The sequence below is a fragment of the Lonchura striata genome, chromosome 2 (assembly GCF_050655825.1).
Source record: "Lonchura striata isolate lonStrDom1 chromosome 2, ASM5065582v1, whole genome shotgun sequence".
NCBI classification, from domain to species: domain Eukaryota; kingdom Metazoa; phylum Chordata; class Aves; order Passeriformes; family Estrildidae; genus Lonchura; species Lonchura striata.
The window spans coordinates 15,987,313-16,009,140 of record NC_140704.1 but is presented as its reverse complement, the minus strand read 5'-3'; the positions used below and the strand labels follow the sequence as shown (position 1 = coordinate 16,009,140).

Below are 21,828 nucleotides of genomic sequence, written 5' to 3'. Positions count from 1 at the left end.
ATAAGGCTTCTCTTAAAGCTTCTTTAGTTTTATCAGCTTCAGTAGAGCAAGAGGCATTATTTATGATTACTCTAAGGAAAACAAACCTGTAATTATTGTTTGAAACCAATACTATAAATAACTGTACTGTTCTCTATTATATTTCTATGATAGAAATTGTTTTTCACAATTTTAAGTTCTAGTGCAGCTAATAAGAAGCAGCTTACATTTGCAACTCCAAGTTGTTGCTCTTTAGTTAGTACTTTTCCCGAATCTTCCTATTCCCAGTAAATCAGTTACTACTATGAGTCTAAGGGCAGATAGAATGTCATAAAATGTCCAGTCAAATAAATCACTTTTTTGCTACTAAAAATAGCAAAATTTTCCTGTTTCTCTTCAACATAAACAAAGTGGTCCTGAGTGCTGCAATACTCCAATAGCAATGCTCCTGAGATAATACACTTTTATTACCTCTGCATTACCCACTGGGAATTCCCCAAAGGGCCATACAAGTAAACTGATTAGCCTAGTCACAATCATCCCTGATGTAGCTTGGCAACCAGAAGAACATAAAATTTGCTCCCTATTATTGATGAAGAGCTATTACCAAAACTATTCACATCTTCATTCCCTCTATATGTGCACCTTACAAACACACCACTATCAAGTCAGGAGATTTCAACTGCACTTCTTTCAATTTAAGTAATTGGTATTGAATGGAGATTCAGTTTAAGTCATTGTTGTAACATTTCAATAAGAGGGACAAAATGCACATGTACGTGCACACACTGCTGAGAGACTTCTGCAGAACAGAGAGGTTCAGCAGAAACAAAAAACAGCATTAAACTGATATTTATGCCATGCTGTTATATTATCCCTGATCTCTAAACTAAGTTCTATTTTAATGTCCTCTGTAAGAATGACTGATAGCTGAAAACCACTTCTCATTTTCTTCTTTCACCTTTCATTTGTATTTCTTTCATATCATTTTAGGATGTTTACTATTCTCCACAATTTTATTACAATTATTTAACAGATCAGTCTAAAGCTAAAAGGAACTAAAAAGGCTTCCAAAAATTCTATTACTGGCTTCTAGCCAGGATTATCTTCTTTGGTCTTTATTTACCTCTGTATTTTTAACTGGACCCCAGTGGTTTTTCAGGACTTCTAGTTGCTACTGACGTGATTTTCTTACCCCCAAGTGAATTACTGGTCCAAGCCTTCATGGTGCACCTGTCTTTGCACTTGCACCAAACCCTTTCACTGCAGCACATCTCCTTTCTAAACAAGGCTTTGAAGAATACCTTAAGAAGATGCATGAACCACATACAGTGTTAAATTTTAAGCCTCCATGCCCTGCATTACTCCTGATTTCTCACCTTATCCCTCTATTATTCAAATAGGCAATTATTGTAAACGGGGCTGTCTTTGTGCAGGCATCAGAACTCCGAGCTCCTAGAGCAAAGTAAAAGTAGCTCATTTCAACTTGGTCCCAACAGTAAAGCCTAAGCATTAGTAAAATGAAAAGAAGTAGTATCTGATTGACTTGCATCTACTAGTTTTCAAAGAATAATTTACTGGGAGCCATCTGAAGTCAACCAATAAAACATGCCTTTTTTCTAAGACTTGAAGCATAATGATGTCAAAACTGACAGTCTCCCATCTGCCTCAACTACCTATCTGCTATTTTTCGTAGTGTTCAATTAGGTAGATTTCTTAAAGCAAAACGGCAACTTTATTTAATCTGTTTTCTAGTGCATTTGAAAATAAAAAAACATACAGAAAGACTGGAAGAAAACCGCTCTCTGCTTATACTGTGGCTGTAGGGTTCCGTGGCTGACCACGTTTCTCACCTAGTGGAATTCTAGCACTGCAGAGTCCAAACATTTGACTGTTTCATGTTACATGGGTTTTCAGATCTGGTGAATGCTTTAAGCTTCCCACTTCCTTCTTCAGGACATTAAGTAAAGTTCTAGAGCTATCCAAAATCTTCATGTAAGCAGCTTCAGTTTCAGCAAGTATTTTATCAAGCTCATTCCGTGAAGCCACTTTTTGGGCCAAGTTTTCACATACACACTCCAGCTGTTCACTGAGGACTTGGATTTCATGCTGGAGTTTATTCTTTTCCTCTTCTGCTTGCCGGATTTGTTTGTTCAATTCTTCTTTCTGCATACATAAATCTTCAATGCATTTCACTAGTTCATTATTGTAACCCTGAAGAACAGCTCCCTGCTGAGTCATCCTGCACTCACTCCCTGAAGTCCCCTTTCAGCAATGGCCTTCTGCACTCAAATTAAAGGAAAACAAACAAACAAACAGAAAAAAAAAAATCTGTGAGAGCATTGCCGTGAATAATGCTTCACTAGCACAGATGGAGCCACTGGGCAAGGTTCTCTAAGTTAACAGGCCCATTCTCAGATATGCCACATCTCTTCCCTTTTCAGGAGGCAGACAGGACAAAATCTGGCAAATGTTCTTAAACCTTTACTGTAAACTGCTGTCCCTTATGACACTGCCATGGCACTGGCATCGAAGTATTTATGATACGGTTAATAATACCTTTGTACAACCTTGAATATAGGATGCTTTGTACATCAGACTTCGAGGGCCTGGTCAGAAATAAGCAAAAACTACAGAATCACAGAATGCATAAGGTTGGAAGGGACTTCTGGAGATCATCCAGTCCAACCCCCTGGCAAGACAGGGTCACCAGGAGCAACCAAGTGGGTATTGAATATCTCCGCAGAGGGAGACTCCACGCCCTTCCCAGGGAGCCTAATCCAGTGCTCTTCCACCCTCAAAGGAAGTTTTTCCTCATTCTGAGGTGAAACTTCTCGTGTTTTAGTTTATGGACGTCGCTCCTCGTCCTGTCACCGGGCACAGCCCTGAGTGGCTCAGCAGGCACTGCCAAGGCCAGGGAATCTCCCGACACGGCGGCGCCCGCAGCTCCCCCAACACTGGGGTGACGCGGCTCGCATGTGCCGGGGCCACGGCGTGTGCCGCCCTCACACCCCCGAGGACACCCCGGGACCGAGGCCAGCCCGAGCCCGCGGCCGCCGTCCCAGGGACATTTTAACACCCTCCGCGCCGCACAGCGCGGCCCCGCCGACACGCGCCGCGCACAAAATGGCTCCCGCCTGCACATCGAGTGCCCGGGCGGAAGGGGAGGAGGGGGTAGGTAAGAGGAGACCTTCCCATTCCTATGTCCCCCCCGCCCCCCGTAATTCCCCCTGTTGCCCCCACCTGCCTGGCAGGATCGCGATTCCTCCCCACCGAGGGAGCGGCTCTGCCACCGAGGGAGCGCTGCCCTCGGCTACCCGGCCCCGTGCTCCCGCCAGCGACCGCGCCGGCCCACGGAAATACCCGAGCGCTTCCGAACGTGGCGCCGCCCTGACGGCCGCACGGAAACGTCTCTCCGGAAAAACGCGATGTTTTCCGAAGACAGGTAGCGCTCGCAAGAGTGGGCCGAGGCGGGAGGGGCAGGGAGGGCCGAGCGTTACGGAAGGAGCCGATATTTGCCGAAGGGAGGGACTGAAGGGCGTCGTGCGCGGCGGAGGCAGCCGATGTTTGCCGAAGGGAGGGACTGAGGGGCGTCGGGCTCGGCGGACGCAGCCGATGTTTACCGAAGGCAGAGTCGCCCGAGAGCAAAGGGGACAGAGGGGACGGAGCGCGTCGGAAAGAGCCGGAAAGAGCCGACGTTGACCGAGCGCGGCGTCGCCCGAGTTCCCCGGATGTAGTTGGAGCGGCGGCGGCGGGCGCGGCGGGGGGAGGCGGTGGCCGAGTCGGTGCTCCCGGTGTGTCTCAGCGCGCGCGGGGCCGAGCTGCCAGCGTCTCCCCTCTCGAGGCGATGGGCCCGTGAGCGCCGCTCCAGCCGAGCTGCCCGAGCCGCCCCCTTCCCCCGCCCCTGCCCCCGGAGCGCTGCCGCCCCCGCCTCCCCCCTCGGCGCCTGTGGCCCGGCCGCGGCCGTGCCCTCCTGGTCCCCTCACCCTCACACACACAGGCCGGGCATTGATGGTAATGTATGCGAGGAAACAGCAGAGACTCAGTGATGGGTAAATTCACCCCCTCGGCCCCGCGGGGCCGCCCCCCCCACCCCCTCCGCCATGTTCGGCCCGGCCGCGGGGCCGGTAACGGGCGCTCGCTAACGCCTCTCTCTCTTTCTCTCGCTCTCTCCTCAGCTGTCACGACCGCAGGGGGGACTCGCAGCCCTACCAGGTACCGCCGGGCCGGGAGGAGGAGCAGGGGAGGCGGGGGGGGTGCTACTCCAGCGGAGGCTCCGGCGGCCGCCGCAGGCCGCGGTGCCCCGGCCGCCCCGGTCCGGCCCCTTGCGGGGCCCAGGGCCCGGCGCCGCGCGGCGGAGGAGCGGCGGCGGCCCGGGCGCGGGGAGCGGGGCCCCGCTGCTCGGCCGAGGCCTGCGGAGCCGGGGCGAGCAGGAGCGGCCTAGTGCGACCCGTGCGGGGCTCGGGCCTGGGAGTCGGGGAGGGTGCGAGGGGCAGGAGAGGGAGCCGGGGTCACCTGTGGTGGAGTGGATGGAGATCCAAGGGAGGTGAATGTTTTTCTTCTAAAAACAAAAGGAGTCTTGCTCTTCCACCGCCCCCTCCCCCAACCCCTCCCCAAAGCCCTTTCTTCTCCCCAAAACTGCTGCTGTGGGCTGTAACCTGAGCAGGGCATGGGTTTAGAGCCTGACCAACTTGGGGCTGCAAGTGAGGCTTAATTTCTGCAGTTGCCAGCTGCTAGGCATGTTCAGAAACCATCAAATCCTTGAGTTACCGACAATAGTCTCAATTTGTGTAAGGTGGATACTGCACTTTACTGTGTCTACTGAAGAAACCAAATTGTCGAGGTTCGAGTCTGTGGAAAGCTGTATGTTGTGATATTGCTCTCTGTGGGCCCTGAATTGGACTGTTTTACTGCATTTCTGTGTATTTGAATCACTGAAGTGCACTAGAGCCGTCCAAGGCAGCTGTCAGTGGCAGTTCACAAAAATGTAAACACTTGCCTCTCAGGAGTTCACAAAACCAAGCAGGTCAGAGTGCGGCAGAACATGTAGTTTTTGGTAAAGAGTTTAGAGTGAGTTATTATGTTACATGTTGGCCCCCTAGAATTATTTTTGGTTTAATTACAAGGATGTTAGTACTGAAAAAAACATCACAGAAATTCAAGATAGTGATGCAACCAGGTGGTCTTTACTAGAGTATGGAGGACATATTTGAAGTTTACACTGATTCAGTGTAACTTAAAGTTTGTTTTCCTAGTAACAAGTGGAGACTAGTTCCTTTCCCAAAACTGTTGAAGAGCTGTGGCCCATTTACTGCTGAAACTGTGTAATTCATAAGTGGAAAGATAGAGAAACTAGGATTCTTCTTAACAGCAAGTGTTGCATTGGATTTAATAGTGGGAGAAATTGGTTTAAGTTCTAATTACAGAACTTGTTGCTTTAATGTAGGTAATTAAAACTAGGAAGACTAATGCTGATTTGTTTTAATAGGCAATGAAAATTATTTAACTTTTAAAATACTTCTGAAAGAGAAGAAAAAAATCCAAAAATTTTGTATCTGATGTAGATGCCTATGTTCTTGTGATCTGTTACAGGCTCTTAAGTACACATCCAAGAGTCACCCCAGTGGTGGTGATCACCGTCATGACAAGATGCGAGACGCCACAGATCCTTCGCCACCAAATAAAATGCTGCGGCGCTCTGACAGCCCTGAAAACAAATACGGTGACAACACAGGGCACAGTAAAGCAAAAAGTGTGCACACTCACAGAGTTAGAGAGAGGGATGGTGGTAAGTTATCTTTAACAAACTTCTACTTAACCAGTCACTGATTTCTCATTAAAATTAACCAGTATCAACTCAAGTGATGTCTTACACTAAATGTGCCTTGTACTCAGCTAGGGTGATTGCAGTGAACCCAAAGTGGGAATTTAATTGGAAGCAATCATTGAGGCATTATAACACCTATTAATTTTCTGGTTTTTACAGGTATGGTAGTTTTCCTTACAGTCCCAAAGATTAAATAAACCCTTTTGTTATTATTTTAACTAGTATGTCTCATTTATTTAGGCATACAGCAACATTTGATAACATGAAATAATTTTCCGATTTTTCATTAGTAATATTGGCTGTTTTGCATCCTTTCAATGACTTTGCGTATTGTGGTGTTGTACTTTGTAGTTACATGCTCTATAGATTAAACTCCAACAGAAATGAAAAAAGCTTCTTTGTATTTAGCTGCTATGTAGAACTCTAATAGATCAAAGGTAGCACATACTAAAGCCTTTCTTGACAGGAATTTGAAGAAGTATGTTCACAGTCAAGTTAGCCTCCTATGTTTTTACAGGCTTATAAACAGTAGCAATATCCCCAGTTTTTTTTAACTGATCTTATTTTGCATCCCTGCTTCCTAGGAAAATAATAGGATTTTCCAGGTAATAACAGTGTTAGGTAACAAACAGCCAGAGTTTAGAAAATTGCAATTGCTGTCTGAATTTGGAAAAGTTCTTTTGTTCTGTTGATTGGTGTTTGTGTCAAGGTACAAGGTGAAGTATTCCAGTAGAGAATTTGGAGCTTTAAATCAGTGCTTCTTTTTTCTGTATAAAGCTAACAAATTCTGATGTACATACATGTTTATTGCTGCACTAGTTTTACTTGATATAATAGTTTTAGTAAAATAAAGGAAGTATCTTTCAAGTACCTTTTTAGGACATACTAGTGTAACCCTACAAATGTGTTCATGGATACCCAATTATTCTTATAAATCCTATTTGTTTTTCCTTCTTTGATTTAATGCTGAGGCTCTCTAGGCCACTGTTAATGACAGAGAAGTGTGTAGGTGCATTATAAGAACATGCCTCTTTTGTTAATACGCTGAATTTCATTGTATCTGATAATAATTTGAAGTGTAGTAATCTCAGAATTAAATGCATGTGCAATGCCCATATGCTGCTCTTCTGTGCTACTTTTCAGGATACAGAGATGTCCTCTTTTATTTCCTGTTCACCTGTCCAAAAATTAGTCCCACATTCTATTGCAGTTCTTAGTTTTGCTACAGTTGGTAATTTTATCTGCTTGAACAGAGCTGCATTTAGTGGAATCATGCATATATGAAAACATCTGGAGGATGAAGCTCTATGTGGGGATTGCTTTGCTTATTTGTGTGTTGGAGGTGTTATAAGATAGGAGAGATATTCTGAAGTCCTTACGAGGTCCAGCAGGATTTCATAGCTGGGGGGTGGTGTGAAGCATGTATACATGCAGTCAGGATGAAAGAAAATAAATTATTTGTAGTTTTGTGAATGAAAGGAACACCATCCCACTGTACCTTCTCCTAGTTGTTAAGACAGTGGAAAGTTTCATTTATTCTGATTTAAAACAGGTGTTTTCACATCATACGTTAACAGACTGGAATAAGGAAGTAGTCTTCAACAGTCTAAGGGAAATTACTAATTTTAAAAGTTTAACATTTGTACTGTTTAATTGGTGTGGCATTAGTAAGGTTAGTTTGGCCACAGTTTCACCTCTGTAAAATATATTTAGAACAACCAAAATTATGTTAAATCCTGTGTACTGTATGTAGTAAACCAAAGCTGAACAGATGTGGGCAGAAGGGTATTAATTTTTCTTTGGTATACTGTGTATTTCTGTCAGTATGAATTGAAGGTAGGTGTTAAAATATAGGTGAAAAGCTGTAGTGTAATGAACATTTGCATATTGCTAATAGGCAAAAGACATAATAAAATAATTTATAATTTTCTCTGTTGAATTACTCTGAAGGGTTGCTATTGCTATAGTATTTTAGTTTTTCAAATAGAAACATATAGTAGAAAAAAGAAAAACATTACAAAAGTGCAAACATTTTTAATCTAATCCTTTATATGACCAAGAAATATTAATTTGCTGTGATACTACTATAATTACCTGTCTTGTTTTCTTTTTGCATTTTTCATAGAGGAGGAAAGAAGCTGTGTGGTTTTTATTTTTTGTAATTGTTCTGCATTATTTTAAAATTGGTGCTGCTCAGTTTGAAACTACTACAGGTGTTGCTGCCTTCCTGTGATCTAGCTGAACTCAACAAAGCAAATCTCATTGAAACATCTCTAGTATTTATTTTCCTAAACTGAATTAAAGTCCCAAACGAACAATCTCTTCTTCTCTCATACCTTAGAAAACAAAATAGGACATAAATTCGGAGCATTACTACTGAACGTAAAGCTGATTTAACCTGATCTCTCCCTCTCAACTCAATCTTTAGAAAGACCTCCTGTACATCTCTTAGTAATTTTAACTCTGAAGAGAAATGGGAAGATTCAGTGGTGTAGCACACTGATTCACTCACGGCTGGTTCATGTTTTTGTGGTAAATGCAGAATGTAATTTAAATGCAATTTCAATATTTAAGTGTACACATTTAAAATATAAGCAGGAATTGATTGAAAATTAATTAGGCAAAAATGATAGAACCACCTCCTATTAATATCCTTAGTATGTGTAAAAAGGTATTTTTTTTAACAGCTTGTTTTTGTAATATTTGTGGCAGAATCTTTTGTAGAATTGTAATCCATGGTGAGAAATTCAATTAAGGTTTTAAAACATGTTACGGGTAAGCCCTCCATACTGATACAGTGCAAACAAAGCATTTTTCAAAGTTGCTTACTGCATGGTTTCTGTGGAAAGAGACTGTGTACAGAGACAGTCGTTCTCTGGAGAGAGACTTCCAAGTTTACCTTGGACTAAACACCGTGGAGTAATTGCAAGTTTTTGTCACATTCCTGGTTTCCTAAGAGCACTTGTACATGCAGCATATAAAAAAACTGCCTTAACTTTATTCTTGCTTTCAGGTCCCTGTGCATGGGTGTATTGTCTCTGTATGCAAGTGTTTAAAACATAATGAACAGCTTCCCCCCCTCAGTGCATCTCTTATTTATAGGTCAGCTGCTATAGGCAAGTGTGGGGTTTGAAGAGATTAGGGGGTCTTATGAGACCAGCTCAAGTGTGAAGTTTCTTAACAGTAACAAATACGGACTTAAAGCCAGCATTGTTTATGGGGAATAGAACTATGAAGGACCTTGTAGATGTGTAAAAATGTTTCCATTAAAGAAAAAGGGAAATACAAAGATTTGAGGACTCTCATGCTTGAGGATAGAAGGCTGTTGTAGGTCTTTTAAAATGCATGAATGTTGAGATAAAGAAAATAAAGAGGCCAGATAAGTAGGATAGCTTTGGGAATAATGAAAGGGAGATATATGGCTATAAATATATATAATTTAAAAGTAAAAGTGTGAGATGCAACCCTTGGTATAAAAAGGGCAGAGGGTGTTTCTGCTTAACTGTATAGAGCAGAATGACCCACAGTATGATACACAGTAGAAATATATGCAAACAAGGATGGGATGAGAGAAACTGGGATGAGAGAAGTCTGATCACAAAGGAGAGTGAGCTCTCCATGAAACATGTTTTGAATATCCCCCAACAGCCATGTGTAGATTTAGTGATTCACTTCACTGTTCCATGAATGTTGGCTGTCTGGATGGCTTTAAAGAGGTAGGGGTTGACTGGTTTGTTTTCTAAGAAAAATAGAATTGCTTCCAGGATCATTCACCTTTTAGGAGCTTTTCTTTGGATTAAAAAAAAAAAATGGAGAAAGTAAGTTTCTTCTTTCTGGTATTTATAAAAGCTTTCTTTTAAGTTTTATTAGTTCTACTGCCTTCAGACAGGGTTTTAGTTTTAAGTTTGCTTTCAAATTTAGAACTTTCAGGTAGAAAGAAGCTTTCCATTTATGCAGTGGATTTGACAATATTTCTGAGGTGAGTTTTTGTGGGATCAATTGTATAACCATTTTTTTATGTTACTCTTGCTAGGATCTCTAGTAGAAAAAAAATTGAAAAGTATGTGCTTGTAGAATCACAGTAAAAGATCTGACTTGTGTTTATACTTTTTAAATGTAGAAGTTTAGAATGTTAATATTGAAAATTGCTTTTCAAAAGTACCTGCAAAGCTTGCTTTTAACTAGCACAGAATGGAAGATAAAACCCCCTAATTCTATATTATTCATGTTAGGTAAGAATTGTTATATTAATATGGTGGTATTAAATGCTAAGTCTTCATTCATGTAGGTGGATGGAGTCCTCTGTTTCTCATAATGAAGTTCAAGTATCTAGTGTAGGTTGCTAGAGTAAAGATGTATTAGTGTGAGACTTGATCTGAAATGGAGGCTACATCAAATGTTAATAAGCAGATCTATTTGTTTGTAACCTGTTGATGCAGCTGCTTCTCAGCCTCTGTTTCTAATAGGACTTTGGGAATTTTCACTTACTGCTTTTCCATTCTTTTATATGTGAGAGTATAAAATTCAGATGTGTAAATAGGTCCTCTGACCTCTGAAGGTTTCCATTTATAATTGTTCTGTATAAGCAAATATATATCTTAGTTTTAAGAATTCATTGGATTGTAACTGTAGTAGGTTCAAGTCAGTCTGCCTGCTAGACCTGGTAAGCTTTTGTACATAAGCAGATTTTATATTTGGAAAAGAGAAAATAAGTGACAATATGCAAGATTTGGTGACTTTGGTTGTTTTTGATATGTGAGCTAATTAGAAGGGAATGATTTTTACTTAGCATCATGCTTTAACACATGCTACTTGCCTCTGACTTAACATAAATGGAATGTACAGTTTACTAAACTCATACTTTTGGGTTGCTTTTCTGAAGATGAAGAGAAGTAATGAAAACTATTAGTTCTGATGAGCTGCCTGATACTAGACCGTAGTCAAGATAGCAATTTGTAAATTATGTAGCATTTTGCTCTGCATTCCCCAATGGCCCCCGATTAGAATTTTTCCTTAACCATATTTTGGGACATGGCTGCTTTCTAAGAGAAATACTGTTTATTGGCAGTTTACATTTGTTTTCCTGGCCATTTCTACCTGTTCGGTGTAAAGTGTCCAGTAAGCCAAGTATCACTGAAGCTGTGCAGAACTTGGAAGAGAATGCTCTGCCTCTGTTCTGACTGAGTGGGGATGCTGTAATAACTTCTGTGAATAATAGTAATTTAATGGCACACAACTTGGAGTGGTAACTGCATTTGTTTACAAAGTCAGGCTTTTATGCAATTTCATGGTCATTTTCAGGGAAAAGTCTCTTGCTGTACAGAGAGATCATTCACTGTGTAGCTCTTCAGTAAGGATTGTTTCCCTTTTTCTCCCTGCTTTCAAGCTTGTGAAGTGAGATGTGTGTTCTAAGGCACAAACTGTACTTGTCTGCTAACTGGAAGTAGACTGACCGATGGAATACTGTTCAAGAATAATCAGAGTGAGTCAGCTTGGAAGGGGCCACAGGGGCCCAAACTCCCTGCTCAAGCAGGGTCATCCTAGAATGCAGGGCACACAGGATTGTGTCCAGATGGTTCTTGAATATCCCCAGTGAGGGAGACTCCACAACCGCCCTAGGCAACCGTCTCCATACTTGGTCACTCAGGCAGTAAAGAAGTTGTTCCTCATATTCATGTGGAACTTCCCGCACCACAGTTTGTGCCCATTGCTTCTTGCCCTGTTGTTTGACGCTGCTGAGAAGAACCTGGATCCATCCTGACACCCTCCATTCAGATACTTGTAGACAGTGATGAGAGTCCAGTATGTCCAATCGGAAAGCCTGTCCTTCAGGTCACTGGAAAGGGAGATAAATTTTTGAGCAGATGACTGACAAGAGACTTCATTCTTTTTGCCGGGTGCATTAAGAGATGTCTGGCAAGCTTTTGTGGCCTTGACTTATATCTCCATGCATGCAACAATATTGCCTTGTGTTTGAAATTAATAAAAAATGAGACCTAGAGACCTATGATGAGGTGCTGTAGTATTTTGGAATAATCATCTGTTCCTTAATGTGACTTGTTACAAAGGAGAGTTACAAAGGAGCAGTCTGTCAAAGTTTGTCACAGTGTTAAAACATAACTAACTTGTTTTGTTTCTACAGCAGAGGTATGATAAAAAATGATAATACCCTCCTTTTGTTGTCACTCAAAAAAAGAGATGTAAAACAGCTTTCAAGTGCTTCATGACAAGAAAAAGGCAGCCAGAAATATAAACAGTTTGCTAAATGAGCTAAATTCTCTGTCTTTGAGGGGCAGCAAAAATCTTCAAAAGGTCTTTTTTTGGTCTAAACTTTCATCATTACTTTTCTGATACCTGTCAATATAATTTCTGTGACCTGCAATATATATTTAGTAATGTCAAGCTTTCTGAAAATACTTTTACAAAGCAGATTTATAGTTCCATCCCAGCTACACATGATTGCAGTTTTTGTATAGTCCTTTTGAGAGTGTTTACTTAACTAGAGAAATAAAGTTAGACACTTAAGCAATCAAACAATTGTAAAATAGATTGAGTTTGTAAACATAAACTGCAGCTTTTGTGAAGAGGCTTATTTTCCTCTAATAAGGTAGTTTCAGGAAAGACCAGTTGAATTTGATGTATGTATTTCAGAATTACTTAATGGGAAGAGGGCTGAATTGTCTTGTCACCTGTTGTGCTTTAGATGCTTGAAAGCCCTGTTGCACAATACCTTTTTAAGCTGAGCTAAGCTTTGTTAAGCTGAGCTGGGCCAGCCTGAAATAAAGCAGTGAATCTATTTTTTTAAAACCACACCACTATATATATTAATTCTTAGGTCAATCCTTACTTGCCACCTTTGCTTCCACTCAGAGCTGTGGGCCAGCATTCCTTTATTAGGGAAGAACTTTTATGTGACAGAAAGTAATAAAGTAATCTGACTTGCTTTTTTTCTCCTTTTTTTTTTTTTTTGAGTATTACTTGCATCTCTTCAAAAAACAATTCCCAGCTGAAAATTAAATAAGCATGAAATTAAAATTATGCTTGTTGCATGTCTATACTGTAATAAATATACATGGCATAGTATGTCCAGAACTGGAAATGTATTTTTTCTAAACCTAGTAATTTCAAAATAAAAAAATAAAAGTGTAGTGACCAATTGCTGCTTTTAATACTAAAAATTTTCAAGCTAGGTTTCTCATTTGTGGTGAAGATATAACATGTCCAGTAATCTTTCTGAAAACCGAAATTTTCCAGAATTCTTTATAGGCAGATCATTCAATATCTATATTTTAGGTGAAATAATGCTTTCTCTGTTTTAGTGAGACAGGGACATTGCTGTAGTCTTAGAAGAAAGTTCTCCTCAAATAGCAGATATTAGTAGTCCTCAAGGAATGATCTGGTATTGAAGTGGAGGTTGGTTCTTCTGTTGTGTTTGATGTATCTTAAGATAGGAATTTGAGATAATCTGACTTACAGTTATTATTTTAAAGACACATTTAAGAAGATACATGGTGCCTTTTTTTCCTTGCCTTATATTAATGTGGTTAGACACTGCTTCTGCCACAGCTTTCTGATTGAGGGTAAGTGTGTTATGTGTGTCACTAACCTTTTTGCAGGATTGCAGTAATGTTTTGTAACAGACTCCCTCTTTTTAGTACTTGTACAGCACCATGTGCTTGAGTTGTTGACTGTCAATAGTCTGTGCTCAGTTGACCTGAAGGAAACTTAAGATGGGATGAAGTTCACAAGCATTTTCATTGTGTGGCACTACCTATGTGCATAAAAACTTCTAGATTCAACTTCCTTATTCTAAGTCTAGTAATGGAAACATTCAATGCAAGTTCATTTGTAAGTAATATTGCATTCACAGGGTCTTCTGTTTAAACTTGTTTGTCCTCAAGAAGCTATCCTCAAAACATCAAAAGAAATTTGAGAGTTGCTAAACAACTTGGCTTTATTCTTAGTAGCCTTATTTTTGCTATGTGGATTTTGTTAGGGAGATTAAGTTGTCATATCTTAATTGTTTGGAGCTTCTGAGTGGGTGTGCTAATTTGGTGCTGGGGATACATAGAAAAAGGGGAAAAAGTCTCGGAGCTGTGTTTGGGCAACTACATTTTTTTCTCCTTTATAAGCAGAAATTATTTTGCATGATCCCTGATGTTAATCAAACTACAGTTTGTGATGACTAGGTTATGGTGTGTCAGTCTTTTCACTGTCCTGCTCTGGTGTTTGTAATCTAAAAATACTGAAAGACACAGTTTTTATGAAATGTCTGAGTTTGAGTAACTCCCATCTGCAGTGTGTGTTGATAAATATCAGTGGTTCTTCCAGTGTTTTATGTTCTTCGGGAAGCTCCTTGAACAAAAAGTAAAATTTGTGATGCTTGCCCCCTCCCCCTCCTGCAGTGTTAAAGGAATTGTTATGCACTTCAGTATCCCTTGAGCCTAATTTTCACGAAGCCTTTGAGTATGTGCCTGTTGCCCCAGATGACTAATGTATTTTTTTTTTAATGTCTTGCGTTGTCTAGTTTTTCTTGGCTTTTGAAAGGAAAAAAATTCTAAATTTGTAATTCTCTGCTGACAATGTGAATTAGAAATAGAGAATCAGTCTTCTGCTTAATCATAGTTGATCAGTTTTGTAGAAATGTTGCTGGAGGTAGAAGAGTGTGTTGTGGTGCTGTTAGACTTCCATCCCTGAGCTTAGTGCTGTATTACAGTGTGTTTGTAGGAGGCTCGTTTGGGTTTTGTGTTGTGTTGCTGAGGAGAGCCTTGAAGGGGAAGTTCAGTCCATTGTCTCTTTGCTGAGCTGATCCATGTGGAGTTCAGATAATGTGGTTATCAGACTGTGGTAAGGCTCGTAGCTGTCAGTTTAACACATAAGTTTTTTCATGTCATAATAATGAAAATGTCTCTGTATGAAGCTGTTACTTGAGGTTGGAAGAACCTCTCTTGGGCAGTCTCTGACACTGTATTAGAGATGTAAATGTTTTGGGAGCCACAGTCCAGAATGAAAGCAGACTTCAGCTTTTTCTCAACCTACTTCATTTCTTTTTAGAGCAATGTCCCACTCATTGTACAAATATGGTCATGTTAATTAGTGTTGCAAACTCAAAAATACTTCAAACTGTCATTAGTGATACTGAACAAGGATTTTGTCTTTTTATTAAACATACTGAAATCTTCTGATGTCATGAGCCAGAGAGTTAGGGATATGACTCTGTGTTGCTGTAGTTCATGGTACTCACATTTTCCATGGGTGAAGCTGCTTAAGCTGCTTTTTTCAAGTCGATTGATCTCAAATGAAGTGCGTGTCTTAGTAGATCTTCAGCAGTGTTGAGGATGTTGCTAGCATTTTTTTATTAGGTGACCTGAACGTAGAGTTCCCTGCAGGGAGGAAATTGCAAATGTTAATCTGCAGAATTTGTCTACCTATAGTTTTTAATTCCACATAAATCAATTTTGTAATTATGATTTGTTTAATCTATTTCAGTAACCTTTGAGTCTTACCAGAAATGTTTAGAAGCTAAAATTTAGTAGTGTGCCTTAATTATTAAGAAACAGGCAAATTCTTTCAAATTATACTGTTTACCCCACTTCAAAGTAAAGAATAAACATCTCTATGGGTGATGGTAAAATTATTTGTCCAGTCTTTGTTTATTGTTATTTTGATAGTTGAGATATGAAGGAAACTGACATACTGATTTTCTTTGAAGAAGAAAATCGGTAGTAATTATGTCTAAAGTGTACTGAAAATCCATTTTTCATCTCTTAGGCTTTTTTCAGCTTTATGATTGGTGGCATTTGAGTATTAGATCATACAGAAACTCACTGCATTCAGTGGACCTCATTAGTGAACCTGATAATTTTCGAAGTTGTGTCTTAAGTTGAGAAGTGATTTCTCATTGCAACTAGGAGGTGGGCTGAGGGGAGAAAGAAAATAACCTCAAAATTATTTAATTATTAAGTTGTAGCTGTAACAAGGAAAGGAGCAGGTTGGATGGTTGGACAAAAAGTTTATCTGCTCTATCAGTGAGGAGAACCCAAGCTGTGTTACTCATTTTGGCTGAAGTACAGCCCTAGGAAAACAGTTACCTGCTAGAGTAGTGAATCCCTGAATTGTTATTTGAAAACTGAGAGTTTGAATTTAGTTTGAGGCATTTTATTACCTTTTGCTTTGCTTTTTTGTGGGCAGGAATAGATTGGAGTTCTTTCCAGAGCAGTTTGGTCTGTTTGCCCTAAAATTAAGCTTCAATTTCTGAAATAAATTGAGTATAACTAATTAAAAATAGAAAACTAAGCAGCAAGGAGCAAAAAAAAAATTTACTGTACGTTATGCAATATGTAAGATTTAACTTTATCTTTTTCATTTTAATAATCAGTAATACCTTTGCATTTGCTGAGTATTGCATTAGTAAAATGAGTGATTGACTTTCATTAGTTTACTACTCCTCACTTCCTTTTCAAGGTGTCACTTTCTTACTACCATTTTAGAAGAAAGATTCTATTATGAATAAAACCATATGTTTACAGTATAATTTTCATCCACATTTGGTCATTTGTGCCACTCCATGTATGTATGACTCCTGGTCTGTTTATAGCAATGTTTTTTGCCGATGTCTGTGAAATTCTGTGTGAATGGTAACTTGGAGAAAAAAGGAACTTCTTTACATTGGAATGCTTACCCTGTGAATTGGATATTGCAAAACAGTACAGACTTTGCTGTCCTGGATTGGCAGTGTGGCAGGAGAGAAAGGTAAGGAATGAAATAAGGCTTTGTACGTTTTTTTGCTCTATAAAGCTACTTGACTGATATAAAACATTTATTTGGGGGGGCATAATGAGTATGTAATTAGGAAGAACAGTGATCAGGCTAGATTTTCTTTCTTTGGCAAAGCACTGTGCATTCAACTTAGTTGGTTATGAATTTCTGGAAGATGTTATTGCACAGTTGGTGTATTCTCTGGGGCTACTGCTCTGCTAGGAAAATTGCAAGTTTTTATGTTTTTGGTTGCATGTGGAAGGCAGCCATGTTTATTTCAATACACTAGGCCTCATAAAAATGCAGTGAAGAAAAATTGTTTTGTCTTACTACTTTTACATTTGGCAAATCAAAATGACCATGATAGGCTGTTCTGTTACTGCTGGCATGTTGGGTATTGTATTCCTATTGTGTTGCTTTATTTCCTCCCATATGCAGTACTTTAGAAAGTGTTCTGCACAAAGATTTGCACTGAAATAACAAAGCCAGCTGAAATACACTTTAGACATTTTAATTTAGACTTATCCTCGATACATTTCTTATAATTTTTACCATTTGAAGAAGCCATCTTAATTAGTTATCCCCATATAATATCACCACCATAAACGTACCTGGCTGTGAAGTCTTCTCTGTTAACAACTAATTAGTATCTGTCACTTGGTGGTATTTGTTCTTTTGAAGAAATTCAGATTCTGATATTGCCTGTAGTTTAATGAATTTGATTGCATGTTAGCTCAGAGGTGGAACATGGAATCATAGAAAGTATGGATAGAGTTGTCACAAAGGTAATGACCTTCCTTGCTTTTCTGTGTGTTTCTTTCCACATGCCTACTGTGTGGGCACAGAAACGGTGACTCTCCTAAAGCCCTTCCTGAATCCCAGTTCCCTCTAGAGGGACTGAAGGAGCAGACCATCTTTGAGTTCCAGCGTTAACTGTCATGTGGTGCAACAGTATATATACTGCAACTCGAATGTCTCTCTGTTCCAACTTGTGCATTTCAGTAGATTTTATTATTCTGATACTGTATGATGTTATGAACCAAAAAAGAGTAAATTAGGCTAAGATACTTGGATGCTGGAGGATGGTGGACAATCCACAGTCATGTATTAAATTTTCTTGCCATTTGATTAGAATAATCTATTTTAGATGGTTTCAGGTGGATGTTGTAATTGCCAGTATAGGTGTACAGGTTTTGGAAAGGAAGGAGTTCTAGTTTGGTCTTGAAAGATGGCAGGGGAGAAAGGAGGGAAACCAGGTGCTTTATTAGAGCAGTCTGGTCTTTAGTTAACTCAAAATTTGAACTTTTTATACTTTCAGAATTGTAGTGGTGATAATAGAGATGCTAATTAAATGTAATAATTGCTAGAGAAAGTTGACCATATTGCAAAATGGTGTATTCTTATTTCAGTGTATGTTAAATCTGTTTTTCAAGTGCAGCATAGTTTTGAGCCCTTGTTGCATTTCAAAGTGTCTTGGATTCAGCACTTGGGATATAGAAAAAAACTTACAAAAACATTAAGAGTCCTAGTGTAACAGAATCTCCAATCTCTAGTAAGCATTAAGTCAATTTTGAGTTGGTTCCCAGACCCTTGCTCTTTGTGCTTTCTGCTGATTTTCATGCATTAGTAAGGAAGATGTGATTTTTGTTGGAAAGGATAGAAGATAGCTGTGGTATTTTAACCTTGACTCTGACCTGCCCTATGACTTGTTAATCACTAGGGAAGATTTGCTCACACAGTTGCACTGCTACAATTTTATGTAACTGTAGGGCTGATGCCCTTGTTGGCTATCTTCCAGTTAGGAGTAGCTCTTTCTAGCTTTAACTGCTTTCAAAATAATGATTAAACTGAGGAAACTCACTGTGATTGTACAGTAAACATTTCCATGGGGAGTTCTGAAACTGAATTGGAGTATTTATAACACATTATTAATTTCCTTATGGTGCATCAAAGATATTTATCAGCAATTGCTAAATCTGAAAATATGCTAATAAGGAGTACAAAACCAGGTCTTTGTTCCTCTTTCCTGAGGAAAGTGTAGCTAATAAGGAACGTCTAATTGTAAGAGGAAGAGATGATAAGTTGCCGTGAGGAATTGTCTCAAGGGACATAGTATGCTCTCTACCTTATCAGGCCTGTTTCTGGGTATGGACTAGTCCTGGTGATCATGTTCTCATGATCTGCTTTGCCAGGCATGCAGCTGGGAGATGCAGAGCTGGTGGCAAGTCACAGCCACCTTAAAATGGCTCAGGGTTAGGCCTTGAAAGTGATCATTCAAGTGAGGGGAACCTACTTTTTTTAGAGGTAGACCTCTGCTTGTGGGTTGCTTTCTGGCCTTTAAACATCTTCAACAACTTCCTCAGACAACTTGAGCTGGCACTGCTTGCTTGGCTAGACTGTCAGATTCTTAGGCGACAGCTGTGCATGGATTTAACCACATACTAAAACCTTTCTGCCTCCGTGTAAAAAGGTAGTTTGGTAATATGATTGTCATGTGTACATACAGTGTTTAAGCCCTTAACTTGTTTGAAGTGCCTAAAATTCTTGTTCTCCAGAGTATCATCTGCTTTGGTCTTGTAAGCTTTCCAACAGCAAATAGCAGTTCAGCAATCCTTTTGTATGCTCATTCCTGAAGTTTGAGTACAGATCCAAATATAAAGTGGTATTATGTGTAAAACAGAATGGAGGTCTGGGTGGTGAAGCCACACCTGTAATTACCCTGCACCATCAGCATGCATTTATGGCTGGCCCTGTAAATTGCCCACGTCGCTTGTCCTGGCGACAGGAGGCAGTCGGCATTGCTGGAGCAGCCATGATGAGTTTTTATGCAGCTGAGGCCAGCTCAGGTAGGACAGGATTCCTGATGGATGGAGCATTTTGGGGACAGTCTGGGAGGACTGCAGCTCTGAGAGGCCCAGGGGCCCCTTTTGAAGAAACTGCTGCATGGTAGTGTTTGCCTATCGGGGTCGGCTGGAGGTGGGTGTGACTTGCTGTAGCTGCTCTGATACTCCTGCAGAGTGCTTGGTGGTTCAGTACTGGGGCTGGGCACAGTGGGAAATGGGGGCATACTGCTGAGCTGATATACCATGTGGGGTTTGAAAGTCTGCACAGTGAATTTGAGGTGTTTGTTTATGCGCTGGATAGAATTGGCTTCACAATATTTTATTGGTATAATAGGTGTGTGGTTGGCTCTTTCTCATGTTTGGGAAATGCCTGTTAGATTAGAATCACAGTGGTGGTGTATTTAGGCCACTACAGTATTTAAAAATCAGCATGTACATCTTAAGCATGCTGACCAAAACGTAGTGATACTGCAACTGTGGTACAGGATTACGGTAAATTAAATGCATTAATGTGCATTCTAATGTTTTGAAGGGCCTGTTCAAACAAAGCCATCTGGTAAATTCTCATCTCGTTTTTTTCCTTGAAAAAGGGAGGTGATTTTACCTCTTAGGAGAAATTAATTTAGATATGTCTATGTTGAACAACCTACAAAAATACATTAAGAAATTTTAATGATTTTTACCTTGGAAGAATATAGTAAATAAAGACTAAAAGAATGGTTAATACAAAAATATTAAGCAGCTATTTCACTACATGATCAGTGTCTAAAAAAATTGAGACTGTTGGTGTTACTGAGGAGTACAGCTTTGTAATTAGGATATACTAATTATATCTTGGGGGGGGGAAATCAAATGCATCTATAAATGCGGTTTTGTTGTTGTTAGGCACGCGCATCACAAGTGTGTCATGGTTATAAGTATCGCTTTGACAAGCCTAAGTTGCCCCCATACTAAGTCATTCTGCTGGCTCTGAGCATGCAAGATACTTTTGATGTAGGATTATGGACTAGCTTTTGGAAAACTGTATTTAAGTGTGAGACTTAGTCTGTTTTCCTTATTTTTTTCTCCTTATATCTTTACAGAAAATAGCATACAGTTTTAGCCAACATAGTGTAGGGAAAGGTTTTGAGGTAGTGCTGGTTCAGGTTGCAGTAACTCATGTTTGTGCAAATTGACCTTTAGTCTTTGTAGGGTACTAAATAGTTTGTTGGTGGTGTACCTCCTTTTGGTTTTGTGATGGGCTGTCTTTCTAACCTGCGGGGTTAAAGGTGGGGAGAAAGAAGTTTGAAATAGCAATTTTGTCACCACTTGTGTAGTTAGATGCCTCAGAAGACAGAATTTGCATTATAATGGCTCTCATTTTGCACTATACTGTGTCATTTAGTTATGTTCTGTGTGTGTAGCTCTCTGAAGACTTTGAAACAATGGGTTTTTTATGACTCCATTCACTCCTACCTATCAGTCCTTTACCGTTCTTTACTGTAATTGTGCATAAGATAAAGGCTTTGCCTTTTTCGAGTCACTTTGACTTCTTATTTACTATGAATACTAGATTACTATACAACTTGTGAAGCTAGTGGTACTTCATGTTCATGTAGTACCCCTGGGTATTGAGAAATTTCTCAGTAGGGAAAGTAAAAGCTAGGTGAGTGTTATATTTGCAATATCTTGGTTTTTTCCCTGAAATGTGTAAGCAAATTACTTTTCTTACTTTGGTGTGATTTATGTGAACATTTGGAACTTTTAAAAAATCCCATCAAGAACAATGGAAGAGTTTTTACTTGCTTAGAAATTCTAGAGGAATGGGAGGCCTTAAGAGCAGGAAATTTAAAAGAAGGTTGTAGCGTGGAATGGTTGTCCTTCTTTAATTGTAGATGGAACTTTTCAGGTGACTTGAGCTTAGGCACAAATACAGATATAAAGATGTTGAGAATTATCTCCTTTTTCGTTTCAGCTGCTCAAGTGTTTTCACATTGAGGAAAACCAAGTTGCCTTGAAGAGTTGTTGGTAGGGAGGCCAGAAGCAAGTGGCCATTTGGGATGTGCTGCTTTTGGTGTTCTAGATGTCAGTACCTTTATTGCAAAGACTGAGGTGCAGGAAATTTTAGTCTATTCAGTATGCATAAACAGAAATAGTTACCTAGAACTAATAACAAGTAGCCTCAAAAGAAATCACAGTTTTAAGAAAAAAAAACAGTTTTAAGAAAACAGCATTGCTTCAGTAAACTTAAAACCTGATTTTATGCATCTAACCATGAAGGCTGTTGATAAGCCTATTTCAATTTTCTGATATAATGTTGAGGATAAAATGTCTGTTAATTTCTGAATTGTCATGTTAGGACTCTTAAGAGTATCAAAATTTTAAAGGCTGTTTGTTTGCTAGTAATGTAATAAAGTTTAAGAGTTAGACCAGTGAAGGGAC

The 21,828-nt window shown here is 39.8% G+C and overlaps 2 protein-coding genes across 19 annotated transcripts in view; one reads left to right on the top strand and one right to left on the bottom strand.

The window, feature by feature from the left end:
* Positions 1-1,691: 1,691 nt before the first annotated feature.
* LOC110477324 (microtubule nucleation factor SSNA1) lies at positions 1,692-3,324 on the bottom strand. Of its 2 annotated transcripts, none has more exons than XM_021543027.4 (2): positions 3,223-3,324; positions 1,692-2,261 (listed from the first exon to the last, which is right to left on the bottom strand). In XM_021543027.4, the coding sequence occupies exon 2, from the start codon at positions 2,218-2,220 to the stop codon at positions 1,876-1,878; it is 345 nt and encodes a 114-aa protein (XP_021398702.1). In that variant the 5' UTR covers positions 2,221-2,261; positions 3,223-3,324; the 3' UTR covers positions 1,692-1,875. The 2 variants fall into 2 exon arrangements, with proteins under 2 accessions (XP_021398702.1, XP_085420857.1); XM_085564731.1 differs by having other exon boundaries at positions 3,227-3,324.
* The window catches only part of WAC (WW domain containing adaptor with coiled-coil), a 57,018-nt gene continuing 38,130 nt past the window's right edge, over positions 2,941-21,828 (top strand). For 6 of the 17 annotated variants that reach the window (XM_085564668.1, XM_085564705.1, XM_085564654.1 and 3 more), the window contains exons 1-3: positions 3,700-4,031; positions 4,158-4,194; positions 5,572-5,767. In XM_085564668.1, coding sequence (XP_085420794.1) covers positions 4,001-4,031; positions 4,158-4,194; positions 5,572-5,767 — 264 coding nt within the window. In that variant the 5' untranslated portion in view covers positions 3,700-4,000. Of the gene's footprint in view, positions 3,425-3,699; positions 4,032-4,157; positions 4,195-5,571; positions 5,768-21,828 lie in introns of those variants that run through there. The other 11 variants (XM_085564653.1, XM_085564652.1, XM_085564651.1 and 8 more) reach the window with 6 other exon arrangements.